The sequence below is a fragment of the Schistocerca gregaria genome, chromosome 2 (genome assembly GCF_023897955.1).
Source record: "Schistocerca gregaria isolate iqSchGreg1 chromosome 2, iqSchGreg1.2, whole genome shotgun sequence".
Classification (NCBI taxonomy): domain Eukaryota; kingdom Metazoa; phylum Arthropoda; class Insecta; order Orthoptera; family Acrididae; genus Schistocerca; species Schistocerca gregaria.
Genome location: NC_064921.1, coordinates 547,006,495 through 547,020,553, shown reverse-complemented (window position 1 = coordinate 547,020,553; position 14,059 = coordinate 547,006,495). Strand labels below are relative to the sequence as shown.

General features: G+C 40.4%; 1 protein-coding gene and 1 long non-coding RNA gene across 3 annotated transcripts in view; one reads left to right on the top strand and one right to left on the bottom strand.

Annotated features, from left to right (window-relative positions):
* Window positions 1-1,839, top strand: part of LOC126331924 (uncharacterized) — a 146,307-nt gene extending 144,468 nt beyond the window's left edge. Inside the window, exon 3 of the long non-coding RNA XR_007563565.1 lies at window positions 358-1,839. This is a non-coding gene — a long non-coding RNA (uncharacterized LOC126331924). The remainder of the gene's footprint in view (window positions 1-357) is intronic.
* Window positions 1,831-14,059, bottom strand: part of LOC126331832 (neuropeptide-like 1) — a 405,800-nt gene continuing 393,571 nt past the window's right edge. For both annotated transcript variants that reach the window (XM_049996525.1, XM_049996527.1), the window contains one exon: window positions 1,831-3,067. In XM_049996525.1, coding sequence (XP_049852482.1) covers window positions 3,019-3,067 — 49 coding nt within the window. In that variant the 3' untranslated portion in view covers window positions 1,831-3,018. The remainder of the gene's footprint in view (window positions 3,068-14,059) is intronic.

Below are 14,059 nucleotides of genomic sequence, written 5' to 3'. Positions count from 1 at the left end.
GAACAGTTTCCTCAGAAAATAGGAGCTGTGCGTGGAGAAAAGAGCACTTTCACCATAAAAATTTGTGAAGCCAAGTATATGAGAACTTGACTCTTCGCTTTCTGAGTTACACTCTAATTTCTGTTGTGAATGAATTTTTTTTTTGGTCCACGTCTGTATAATATACATGAATCAAAACTTTCTCCCACGGAATTTCTTTAAGAGCTCTGCGTTACAGATTTTACTTTTAAAGTACAGAGTGTCCATGAAGTCCTTTTACAACTTCAAAATTTTGTTGCAATGGCAGTTGTTCAAATATCTTTTATTGTTATCACTGTTTACTAATGTTTTTATATATATTATAATTTTGTGTTTCAGATACTCTGATGATGGAAGGAACTGAACCTCTATAAAATGGCAACTCATCAAGAGAAGGCAAAATGTGTATCCTGGTTTATTGAGACAAAATCGGATGTTGAGATTCAACGAAGCTTCAGAACGAAGTATGGAAGAGATCCACCATCGCCCCTTCAATCCGTGCATGGCATAAATAATTTATGGAGACAGGGACAGTGATGGATAAAGAGAGGGGCGGGCGACCAAGGACATCCGAGGAAAACATTCGCTGTTTCACCTACGAAGTCCATCCGCTCTGCTGCCAGACAGTTGCAACTGTCACGTTCAACTGTGCATAAGGTTCTCCACAAGAACTTGCGGTTGTACGCTCACAAAGTGCCACTGTTAGAGATACGTGAGCCAAATGACAAGCCAAATCGGACAGAGTTTGCACTCAACATGCTGGAACTCCTTTCGGAGGATGAAACATTTCTCAAGCGAGTTTGTTTCAGTGACGAGGCCACTTTTCATATTTATGGGTCATTAAACAGACACAATGCGAGATTATGGGGATCTGAACACCCCCACGTAACTAGGGAACTTCATCGGGATAGTCCAAAAGTGAATGTGTGGTGTGGAATTATGTGAAACCGAATAATTGGTCCATTTGCCTTCAGCGAGTCAACAATTATTGCAAATGTTTACCTGGACCTTCTGACCCAATATGTAGCACCACAACTGATTGACCTACAACCAACTATCATTTTCCAGCAAGATGGTGCACCACCACATTGGGGCTGCTTGTTCGCCGGTTCTTCAATGAAACATTTCCAGGCAGATGGATTGGGAGGGATGGGCCAATTCCTTGGCCACCGCATTCGCCAGATATCACTCCCTTGGACTTTTTTTATGGGGGTATGTAAAAGATATCTTGTATCAAACACAGATACGGGACATTGCTGACTTGTAGCAAAGTATTCGTAATGCCATTGCCACCATTGATGACGCTATGCTACGGCGAACATGGCAAGAAATCGAGTACCGTCTCGATGTGTTTCGTGCAACTAAAGGCGCTCATGTAGAGGTCTATTAAGCACTGTCAAAAACGCTTTTATAAACACTGATAATAATAAAAGAAATGTTGTAACAATTTTTCAGCAACTGCCGTTGGAAAAAAATTTGAAGTTGTAAAGGGACTTTATGAACACCCTGTACATTTTATTGTGTTGCTACTCGTAATAGTATGGAGGTATATTGTGTTGCTTCTCGTAATAGTATTAAGGTAATGTGTCTTTTGTACGTGTGGTAGAAGAAGAATCGAAATTTCCATGCTGAGAGGCACATCAAAATGTATTTTGTTCTCGTATTCCTAACTCACTCATGTTTCATTCGAGTGTTTCTGTAGCCTAATCAATGAAAACTTAGACAAGTATCTCAAAATATTAAAAACCAGGAAACGATTTAATCAGAAACTGCGGTGTATGATTGGGATTTCAGTAAAAGGGAGACGTCATGTAACATTTATTTATTTATTTATGCTTTCTGTTTTAAATTACAGACATCGATTCGAATCTACCTAAACATATACAGATTTTCAGCAAGTATTCTTGCAACGTCACACAAAACTACTTCGATACAAGTTATACTGGACCTATACTCTTTCCTCTAAAAGTTTATCCAGGTGACGGAAAAACTTGGTACTAAATATAAAATTAATTAAGTTGTATAATTTTTTAGATGTCTGACTGACTGATTTGCTTATTGTCATTTATATTCACATCATCTTTCCAATACTAATTTTCTGGAATGAAGTATCATGGATTATTGTCATAAATAACACTGAGTAGATTACGTGTATGCAAGCACACGAAGGAGCTAAAACATAATAGATACATTTAAAAAATGCCTCCCATCTTTTTATGTTTACATATATGAACTACGCAAGAAAATAAAACGATGGAGTTCCCATTTATAATCAAAATCAGAGTGCTTTTGTGATCAGTATTATGCTCTGAAGTTGACTTAACATAAATATTATGTAGGAGAAGTGAGGAACATATGTTTAGCATGTTTAGGAAGCCTGTGTACATGGTACAGTTCAGGACTTAACTACCGTTTTGGCCCCATGATAGTGGGAGTAAACAAACTTTTCAGCATGTGAATGTAGTTAGAATTTTTTCTCCTTCTGTTCTGTTTTACGGACTACAACATTAATTTAAAGAAAATACTTTCAAGTATCGTGTCCTATCATTACACATTTGTTTCTCTGCGAGAAAATTTTTTTTTCACAAGGATTGATTACATTTCCAGAATTTAATGTCATAGCACAGCAGTATATCAGAGAATTCTGTATATACACTTAAGTAAATTTTACAGACAATTTCTACAGGAAGTTATACACATATTTTAGGTATAGTATCCCGACTGCAATAATTTTATTTGAGATACAATTGAAACTTTTCTATGGAGTAATTTACATATAGATGTTATTCTTAAATGCACAACAAGTAACTATTCCTGTTTGTCATTAAATTTGCGCGTCGAAGATGACAGAGTTGAAGAGCAGAGAGCGAACAGCGTTAGGAAGAACATGGATCAGCTACGCCATGTATCTCGTGGGTAGGGTTAAGCGTGGCGGGTTGCAGCAGGCCTCAGATCAGGCGCGCCTGTGGCGGCGCGCGGGTCCCCGGCCGCTCGCCGTCTCTAGGCCTGCTGGAGCTCTGCCGGCCACGGCCCATCTGCGGAATGCGACCTGCGGAACACGACAGCACCACACTGGACAACACCGTCACTGGCACACTCAAACTTTATCCTCCTCACGTAAAAGCAAGTTTTGGAATTGTCCTCCAGTGTGAAGACGACAGGGACCTGACAACAGGGCCCTGACTTGGCTATTAAATTTAATTAATGTGAAATGCAACAGAACGCACATTACAGACACCAGGAAGGAACCTCATCGATACACAGTACACTTAATGAGCAGTAAGTAGTTCAGGTGAGCAAATATAGTGGTGTCGACACGAACTTCGAACAGGGATGTGCCCATGGACTCAGCAGGAAGGGCAGTGCACTGTGGTAACATGTCTCTAGATCAGTGGTTCTCAACAGGTGGTCCACGGACCCCTAGAGGTCCGTGAACTACGCCAGAGGGGTCCGCAAGATGCTATTAGAATAAAAAATATATAAAATATATTTCATATGATAACAGATTTTTTGTTTTGGCCGCTTCCAGCATGAGCAGAGCTTTAGCGAACGCTAACTTTAGCGTCTTCCTAGAGCCAAATGACACTAGCACACTCTAGCGCAAAACTAGAATTATATAGAGGCAAATAGTTCTGCTGTATGCCGTCAGAAACGGCTCTACATGCGGTCGGATTTCAGAGTGAAATTTTCAAATTTGGAACCTAATATTTCAGAAATAATGGACTCAAAGGTCAGATTGAACTCATCTCATTAAGAACTGAAAATTAAAACTAACTGTATACTGATGGAGTACTCTGTTATAACTGTATGTTTTTCATATAAATAATACCTTGTATGAAATTAGTGTTTTCTTATTTTTCACACGTCTACTCAATGCAATCTCTACTGTAGTACACTTGAAAGACCAATAAACTCAGTTTTAATTTTTTGCTGACATTTTCAGTTCATACTCAATTTTTATTTTTTTAAGGAGTTTGTTATACTAAACACCCAAATTTTAAGACAAAGATTTTGAGCAATAATCAAAAATTTAACAATAACAATGATGACCAAATTGAAAAAGTTTTAAGCTCAATATTTTTTCATTAATGGAAATGACAATGTTTTTTTTTCTAAGTACCAAAAATAGAAAACTTATAAAAAGACTCTTAATTTGCCTTTTTTAGCTACCTGATACTGTGATATGATAAGGTACCAGTCATGCTCGATGTGGGGGTCCTCGAGAAAATTTTGTTGGGAACCCCTGCTGTAGATAACAGCAGAACGGGCGGCATGTGAAGCAGACGGAAGTGGAAGGTACGTGATAAGACACGGAAATAAAAAACACACACCACGAAGGAATTCTCCAAATGGGACAGAAATCGGTAGATATGAAGTACATGTACAGAAGAACAAATGATTATAGTTTCAGAAAAAATTGGATGCTTTATTCAAGAGAAAGAGCTTCACGAATTGAGCGAGTCAATAACACGCTGTGGCCCTTACGCAAGCAATGATTTGGTTTGGCGTTAACTGATAGATTTGTTAGATGTTCTCCTGGGGGATATTGTGCCAGATTCTGTACAACTGGTGCGTTACATCGTCGAATTCTCGAGCTGGTTTGGGGGGGGGGGGGGGGGGGAGGCATGCGCATAATACTTCAAACATTCTCAGCAGGGGACATTCGATGACTTTCTGTGCAAGGTAGGGTTTGGCAAGCACAAAGAAAATCAGTGGAAACTCTGACAGTGTGCGGGCGGGCCTTATCTTGTTGAAATGTAAGCCCAAAGTGGGTTGCCATGAAGGGCAAGAAAAATGATCTAGTATCTCATTTGAATGGAGCAGAATTGTCTTCAATGATGCGTCTCGCTTCGAATTGAATTCCAAAGATCAGCGAAGACGTGTCTGGAGACACCACGGACAGCGATGGGATACCATCCTCACTGTCGCTCGCCATGCGGCCCGACATTCAGGAGTGAGGGCCTAGCAGGACTCCTTTGGATGTTATCCGCGGCATCCTTACAGCACAGCGGTATTTGAGGATATTCTACGCCCCGTTTTGTTGCTCTTGTTGCTACTCCTCTTCGTGTTAGCCAGACCTTACGTTGGCCAGCAAGGTCGTCGGATCCCTCCCCAGCTGAGAACGTTAGAAGCACTATGAGCAGGGCGCTCTAACCATGTCGGGATCATGACAATGTAACGTGGCAGTAGAACAGAATTTGTCACGATATCCCTCACGAGGACATGCAGCAACTCTGACAATCAAGGCAGAATAACTGCTTGCATAAGAGCCAGAGTGGGACCAACGCGTTGTTGACTTGCTCAGTTTATGAAGCTCTTTCGCTTGAATAAATCAACCTATTTTACCAAAATTGTAATCATTTGTATGCCTGTACAGGTACATCATATCTATGGATTTCCGTCCTATTCGGACTATTCCTTCGTGGGACGTCGCTATTTTTTTGTCTTAGATTGTAGGGGCACTAATATGGCATCTATCACAGTGCAGAAGCAGCCAGAGTTGGAATCATCGACGTACCGCTGCGCTGTAAGGGTACCGCAGATGACAACTAAAGGGGCTCTGCTAAGCAATAAAATGGCACCCCAGTCACTTCTGGTTGTCGGACCGCCTGGCGGGTGACATATTCCAAGTGCAACAGTGAAGCTTCGACGTTACAGCACTGACTACTATGTGACAGTAAGCAATCTGCGAGAAAGATTGTTGTCCATTTCGGCTAATTCGCATGAGGGTAGAGCAACAGAAATATTGGGTGCCTTTGTCTGTATTTGAAGAAAAAAGAAACTGCATGTGGATATGTGACCTACCACACTGGTTTCAGAGACACAACGCTTTTATTGTACATGGAGTATTCAATAAATTGTCAAGTTAACACGTGTGCACATCTATAACAATTAGCAAATATTAGAACATGAGTTATAGTTAAAGTATTTTAACTCATTTACCTTTAAGCATTATCGTACAGGTCACATTAGAGCTATTATACGGTTCACAATAAATGTTCAAATATCTCTGCGTCAAGTCCAATACATTTCTGATCTCTTGATGGAAGATGTTGTTTTTCTTGTCTGACTGCCTCTTCACGTTTCCTAATGAGAGCGGCAGTGTTCATAATGAGACTAAGCAGCTCTTCTCGCGGATTTACCTTTCGGTTTTACACCTCAGATCGCATCCAAGCCTATAAACTCTAATGGCGTAAGTTGTAGTGATCTTGGTAACCATTTAACTGTACTACCACAACCAGTTCATGATTAAGATAAGTGTGGCTGAGATGTTTCCTCACACGCCTGACAAAATGTGAAGGGTCTGCATGATGCTGGAAGTACATCACAGTCCACGTTGCCAAAAGAATGTTCTCAGGGTGTCCACCAAACAAATTTTCAAAAATATGGAAGTAATTCTGTCCTGTCATTCGCTCTTCTAAAATGGCTGGAGCCATAAACATGTTACTGATCATGCCGCACCAACAGTTGACCGAAAAACGAATTTGGAAGTTGGTTTCCATTGTGGCGTGTGAATCATACGACCACAGATTATTGTTACTCCTGTTCTTGATCCCAGTCCATGTAAACGAGGCTCCATCAGTGAATAGAATTAATGGAAACAAATGATGACTGCCATTTAACCCGTGACAAAATTCAAGCCGTGTGGCATCGTCACCAGTATGAAGATAGTGTGTGTAGAAGGGGTACAAGTTTTCCGCATGTAATGTTCGCCATAAACGTGTTTGTAGGACGTTGGTACGGGCAGAGAATTGCGTGTTCTGGTAGTAGGACTAGGCTGCACGATGTCGACAAAGTTTTGCTATTCTTGCACAAGGTGTTGAATTACACGCCCAGAAGAAAAATGGGAACTTGAAAGAATACCTGTTTCACGCAATATGCTGAAAACTCTAGTAAACATTCTATGAGCAGGAAATTTGCGTGTCGGAAAGGGGCCACGGCATTCTTCAACAGCAGCAGGAACACTACTGTCGCCGAATCCGCAAACATCCACAATATCTGCATAGTTCTGGTACATGTATGGCATTTTAGCCAGCGTGTGTACAAACGTTGTTAAGCGATGCTTGTCTCCGATACATTCTCAGTCCGTAGCACTACTTCAGTGACAACTCACCGTGGACAACAGCACATTCAACAAGCTAGTCCAATGGCAGAAAGATATCCCGAGCAAAGAGGTTGAAAGGAAAGAGGTAGGTTCGGCTAGAGTAAAACGTCAAGAGGTTGGGTGGGTAAGACCAAAACTTACGTGCGCGCCACTAGCCCTAAAACGATTGTACATTAAATTTGTTGTGCCTCGCAAACATTGGGAATACAGTGTAGGTCCAATCGAACTTTCTTTCTTGAAATGAGCGTTCCTGGCACACACCAGAATAGCGAAAATTGCTCTTGGAGTCCCTGTACGGGTTACAGAAAGAGAATGGGCTATAGTACAATACCTTTCTCCGGCAGAGCTGAGTAATTAACGGAATAGAATGGAACGTATGTATTCTCTGTAAGTAAGCAGGGTGAGACATGGAAAAATACATGTCTCTGGTAGCTAGGAAAACGTTCTTGACACCTTTGACACTGCTTACACCCCCGGAGTTTTAGCCCTTCCCTGTGTACCTTGTGGTGCTGCATGCCATTAAATGTGATTTGGAGAGCAGTGCGACCACAATGTTTGCTCTGTAGTATAGGTTTTTTTGACTGTTGAACACCATTCCATGAAATGTGAACGTTATCAGAAGCAGCAAACGTTACAGACGCTTTTTCATACCTTCCATTTCGCGTCCTCTTGTGGCTTGATGACAGGGGTGGTAGGGAGAGGGGTGGGGGGTGACATTGACACATGCATAAATAAAATGGCAAATGGTCTTTCTAAAGACATATGCACATTCTTGGTGGCACCCACCCGCCGTTGTTGAGGACATGAAAAATTAACCTGCGAAGACAAACCGTGACGACAAATTTTGGGGTCTTAGAAGGACTATTTGCCGTTTTATTCTCGTGTATGTCACTGTCACATTCCCTCCGTGATTACGCTATAGGAGGACTCAATTTAGGAGAGCTGAAAAAGCAGAATACCCTTAACTGATTTCAGTTCATGTTCAAATTCCGTCGAATGATTTTGAACGGTCTGCTGGTTCCGAAGTGTACACGAGAGCAAAAATTACGGCCCCGCTGCTCTCCAGACGGGTGCGATCACGTTCGACAAGGATGCACCCGCATGAAGTCCGCAGAGAAGGGTTGAAAAGGAACGTGACTGTTGGCAGTGTCAAAGGTCGTCAAGAACGTTTTCTTGCTGCTCATCGCACTGCGGACATTCGTTTTGGAGCGCGAATGTGTAGGAATCAACGCCCCAGGGAAATGGGTAGCTTCATTGGCGTTCTTTATGCAACCCCTTGCACCGTTCTCGTGGTAATTCTGGGCGGCGATGAGCCTGGAACGTTCGCTTCGGCCACTCATAAAACCGCGTGACTTCAACGTAGAGCGTTGCGGTTCTGACCTCCATCGCACAGGCGTCAAAAGGAGGGGGTTTAATGACTTTCCAGTCGTGTGACACGTCTACAATGGCATTGGGCGGTTGTTGTCATAGCGTAGATGATAGTGCACGAGACTGCTGATCCTTTGGGTCGGGTTCGGTCCTTACTGCTGCCACACGGCAGTTTTTGTATCGCTCTCCTGTTCTGTTTTACAAAATTACACGAATAACACTTTTGGCGACATTGTCTCTGGACCCGCTTGAATTTGCGCGCACAACGGTCTGATTGGCTGACTTAAATGCTAATTAATTCGGAAACGGCGCACCGGATCGAATGTTTATTTTAATAATTATTTATCAGCACCTGTTACTCTGCAACACCCACAGAAGTTTTTCAGACTGTTTCAGACCGCCCTGCTGGGAGTCTTTGGAAGAGATGAACTGCAGGGCAACTTCTGTGGATAACCAACAACAATAATTTAAATAAGAAATTTTGTCTCCGATGATACCGGAACGAAGTTAACAGGGAATAGATTTCAATTGCCGATTACACTCCGAAAGGATCATCGCTATGTTATTCAGTGCTGTAAACGCGTAATAAGAATAAAACAAAGGAATTGCACATACGACGTCAGGCATCACGGAGCTAAGCAAGGATCAATACTTCAACGGACTGCTGAAGTTACTACCTCATGCAAATACGGTATTACGAGGAAGAGTTCCTAACACTTCACTCTGTAATAGACGAGTTTTACAGAAGGTATCCGTTATAGGAAATACATCGGTATTTTTCCCTTCAGCATAGGAACTCTTTTTTATTCTTTACGCTAAACAGGATGTTCCGTCTGCGTTCCATCGTCGACAGTGAGTCTTGATAATATTTAATGGCACTTTTGAAAAGGTAAACCTAAATTTGAATAATTCCCATGAAAATGGGCCTACTCTTTGGTAAGCGCAAATGAATGAGAATCGGCTTTATTATCTTTGAGTGCAGGTTCCCATAGTAATAACGGCCCTGTGCGCGCCCTTTTACCTGTGGCACTTTAAAATAAGCATTTAGTGCCACTACAGATATCGCATTTTACGCATGTAGTTCATACACCGCGGCTGAATCTCTGATTATTATTTATGAAGTTTCAAAATTTCATCAAATTATAAGTGACTGATGATGGTTACGAGCACTACCATTCACTGACATTTTATATTACTGGCTCTTCATTTGTCACTGTGTATTTATCATAAAGCTTTGTCGTGACGGATCTTGCTTACTGATAGCTTATGTCAGTCGTATACAGTCCAACACTATTGTTTACCGAATAAAAGTACATAACTAAACCAGAAGTAGGTATAGGAACGGAGACTGTTAGACTGTTTTTTAAGGTTTTCATTTTTATAGTTCCTGGTCCGATGTAAATATTTCATCAACTTCTTGACAGCAATACTGCAGTGCCTGTGTTGCTCAGGAGGACGATGAAATGTTCCAGAAAAAAACCCAGCTAGAATTTGTAATGGAAAAATGAATAAATATGTTTTCACCAATAAGGGTGGCAAGAGGAAAAAAAAACATTGAGATAAACAGTCACGTATTTGCAGAAGACTTTGCCACACTTTCTGAGAATACGACATCTGCTGTAACACAAATCAGTCCTTTAGAAGCAGGCCGTAGGACCGTTTTAAGTATTTCTGTGGAAAAAATTTAACAACATTAAAAACGCGCTGAAATATCTGAATACATGTACTAGCCAAATACGGACGCTGAAGACTTTAAATATCCTGGAGAAATAACGTAAGAAATTTTTTTTGGAAAAACTGTTGTAGAAGAGAGGGGCTTATTCCCAAGAATTAGCAGCTTTCACTCAGTTAATACTAGGCAGAAATCCATCGTGCATTTGGATCGCACTTCCTTGACTCTTGTGCAGAAAGGTGTCCGGTATACTGCTGCATCCATTTTCAATAACCTATCACAAGAATTATAAAATCTTAGCTGTAATCCTCGCGCTTTCAAATCTAAACTGAAGAGTTTCCTCGTGAGTCTCTATTCTATTCCATTCTGTCCAGGAGTGCCTTGAAAAATTAAGCTGATTCCTATGCTATATTGTTGATTGCGTTTATTTAAGCTTATGGCTTGTCCTTTTTGGGTTCATGAACATTACCTTTATGTTGTAATTTCATCTATTTACAGCCGGCCGGTATGGCCGTGCGGTTCTAAGCGCTTCAGTTTGGAACCGCGTGACCGCTACGGTCGCAGGTTCGAATCCTGCCTCAGGCATGGATGTGTGTGATGTCCTTAGGTTAGTTAGGTTTAAGTAGTTCTAAGTTCTAGGGGACTGATGACCTCAGAAGTTAAGTCCTGTAGTGCTCAGAGCTATTTGAACCATTTGAATCATCTACTGACACGTTCCATGACCTTGAAGATTTGCTCCTCGATTTGGTCCTACGGAACTAGACATGTAATATAAATAAATAAATGAATAAATAAATAAATAGAACGCAGAGGGGGTGTGTTATAACTAAAGAAATTCAGAATAAAAAATGACTGCCCAAATACGCAAATATAAGACATAACAATATAGTAGTGATTCAGAATGTATATATGGAAGTGATTGTTCAGCATTAAAAGTAGTATAAGAATAAATCATCAGGAAAATATTACACCCACGAAAAACCGTGGAAGATTGGAAGTAACGAAGTAGCAAAGAAATTTTTCGAAACATAAAAAACATATTAAAAGTAATGAGAAAAATAATTAGTGATTTTTGGACGTTTATATCGAATGCTAGGCAGCAGATTAACTAAAAATGTAATCACATATTTGTGCGATAAAAAGTCACCAACACGTTGGATCCAGAAAGATAAAGAAATTAGGAAAAAATATAAAAACTGAAGAAACAACCGACGGAATTGTATAGGGAAACGTTATTGAATATGGGAGGATGCCAAGGTAAGAGAGTGAAATAGCACTAATCTGAAATTGTCAAAACACAGGAAGAAAAACAGTGAATAGATGAAAGAGTACCGAAATGAAAGAAAAGAACAACAAATATGGAGTTGAAATTGACACATGGTCCTTAGCTGTCCCATTTAAAAAAAGAAAAAGAAAACGTAAACTTACAACAGACCAGATAAAAGCTATTACAAATTTATGTTACCATAAGCTATTTCAACCACTGTTGCTATGCATATAACATCAAGTGGAATACTGAACGCATAGTTATTCTACAAAATCGTTTTTATCTAGAATGCATTGGCTATAGCATGTTCTATGCAGGTTGCGGAACTGTTTATCAACAAAATAGCAGTATTTTGTGTAACGCACTCTCACTGAAGTTACGAAATAGTGTTGTTAGCAATCACAATGACAAAAGAAGAGAATTGTGTTTAATGTCTTTTTCCAGAAAGCACTAACTCAGCTGGATATAGTCGTTGGAGAAAAACTGCTACGCTATATTGGAAGAAACAATCACGAAACTCGACTGAAATTATTTGGATGAATCGAAATTGTTGTGTACATAGTTGAATCTAAATGCCGATTTTCCGTAATAAAAGTCGAGTGTCTACTAATCCATCACCCCACGCGGGTCTGTAATGCAGAGTGTCGAACTTTGGACAAATAATGCCGGCGTCACGGTTAGCTCTAACGTGTAGAAAGTTTGGGGGCCAGAGCCTCTGAGACAACCAGCGTCAGTCGCTGGCGCCAGATGTCTGGCGTCAGGCGTGTCTGCTGAGCCTAGATCTTCCCGCCTCGGGGGAGTCGCTGTGTCCTGGGGGATTCCCCGTACATCCCGAGGGATCCGTCTCCCCTGCCTTTACGGATTCCGCCGTGCCTTGTGGCATATCCTCCACCGTCCGTGTATCACGACAGCTGCGGGTTAAGAGAATAAACGGTGTCGCCTCCTGACTGGGAACCAGATTTGGAATGATAAACTAAGAATATCAGTGGTAGCACCAAACCGAACGGTGTCACATCTCTTCTTGTTCTGGGCATGGAAGACCAGGAATCATTTTTTTCTTGGTAAAGTAATTTTAAGAACTGTCACCTTTTCGCTGTTTATATGTCCTTTACTCAGAAATTATATTGTATGTTTAGGTGCCCAGAAAATAAAATGATACCTTTATTTAAGGTTATGAATGATTATTTACGTGTTTGTTGACCACGTGAACTATGTTCAACGTGCTTTTGTTGTTTTATTGTTTGAGTGATGTGATTCTCAGTCGTTGACTGGCAACCAGTCTCGTATACCAGCAAACAGGTGCAGCACATGCCTAAAAACCATTGTATGGCTGCTTGAAGTAACAGATGAACAGTAGTTAGTCCAGCTTGGTTTAGCTATAGCAGAGATTCTCAAAATTTCTGTGACCGTTACCCCGGACTGTAAACAGATATTAATTAGCAACACTCCTCTACCCATCGTCATCAACATTGGCAACCAATTAAACATTAGAATATGAAATAATTTTCTTTGATCACTTTTATTTTTAAAGTGACCAAAAATAAAAGACACATAATTTTTTTTAGGTGTTGTGTTAAACCACGAACTAATGAGTTAAAATAGATAAAGAGCGCTGGTTATTTTTAACGATCTTTTTTGTAGAATGATGAAGCAGTTCTCAGTGCGTAGCGAGTGTTGCCTACAAATCCTTCTCAGAAAATAAAGCTAACTGTCCATAGTGAGGGTAGACACTTGTTACAAAACACGCTTTCGCTGCACCATTCCTTTCCCTAGCTTCGCCCACAGCCTATATGTCCATTACAATTCAACCAAGCTAAAATGTGTGCGCTAGATTTATTGTTCGTAGATCACTGGACTGATGGACTGCTTACCTCTGACCTGACAGAAACTGGATGGCTTCAGGTTGCTAACGCTTTCTGTCTGACCGCTGCCACTAATAATAACAGTAATAACAATAATAAAACTGTGAGGACTCCATACAGCAATGTACTACCCATTATGTAGTTACTGTTGTGTTGTGCTTCCAATTAATTCGTTTATCTGTTGCAAAGTGAATAATGAAACAATGTCTGGCCCATTTCGGAACTAATCTAGAACTCAGAAAAAGCATTTTCATGAGATATTTTAGCATATGTGGCTTATATGACTCAATCTTACGGTCATAGATGCATGGTACAAAGTACGTGTGCCGTACTTAAATGTCAGCACTAGAAAAAATTGTAATTATTTGTAACTTATGTAAACAGGACTAGAGTCTTACATAATAGTAATAATAGTAATGATTTTTTGAAAATAATTTAGTTTCGTGACCGAACACAACTAAACCATTTTGTTTTTACCGTTCAGAAAATTTCATCCCCCTCCCCCACCCCCCCCCCCCCGCAGGGGGTAATTATCGTCACTTTGGGAACTAGGATATTATTAATAACAGAGAACCTTTTAGATGTAATAAGACAGGTAAAAAGCCATTGAAAATGGAAAAGTTCGCCACCTAATTCATGAAAGAAAGAAATACAAGAGTTAGATGGTTTCAGAAAGTGCTCTAAATACATACCACTTAAAAAATAAAAAGCTGGTAAAAAAGTAGAATATACATTGTCAACGACCAAGAGAAAGCAGCTAAAATTTT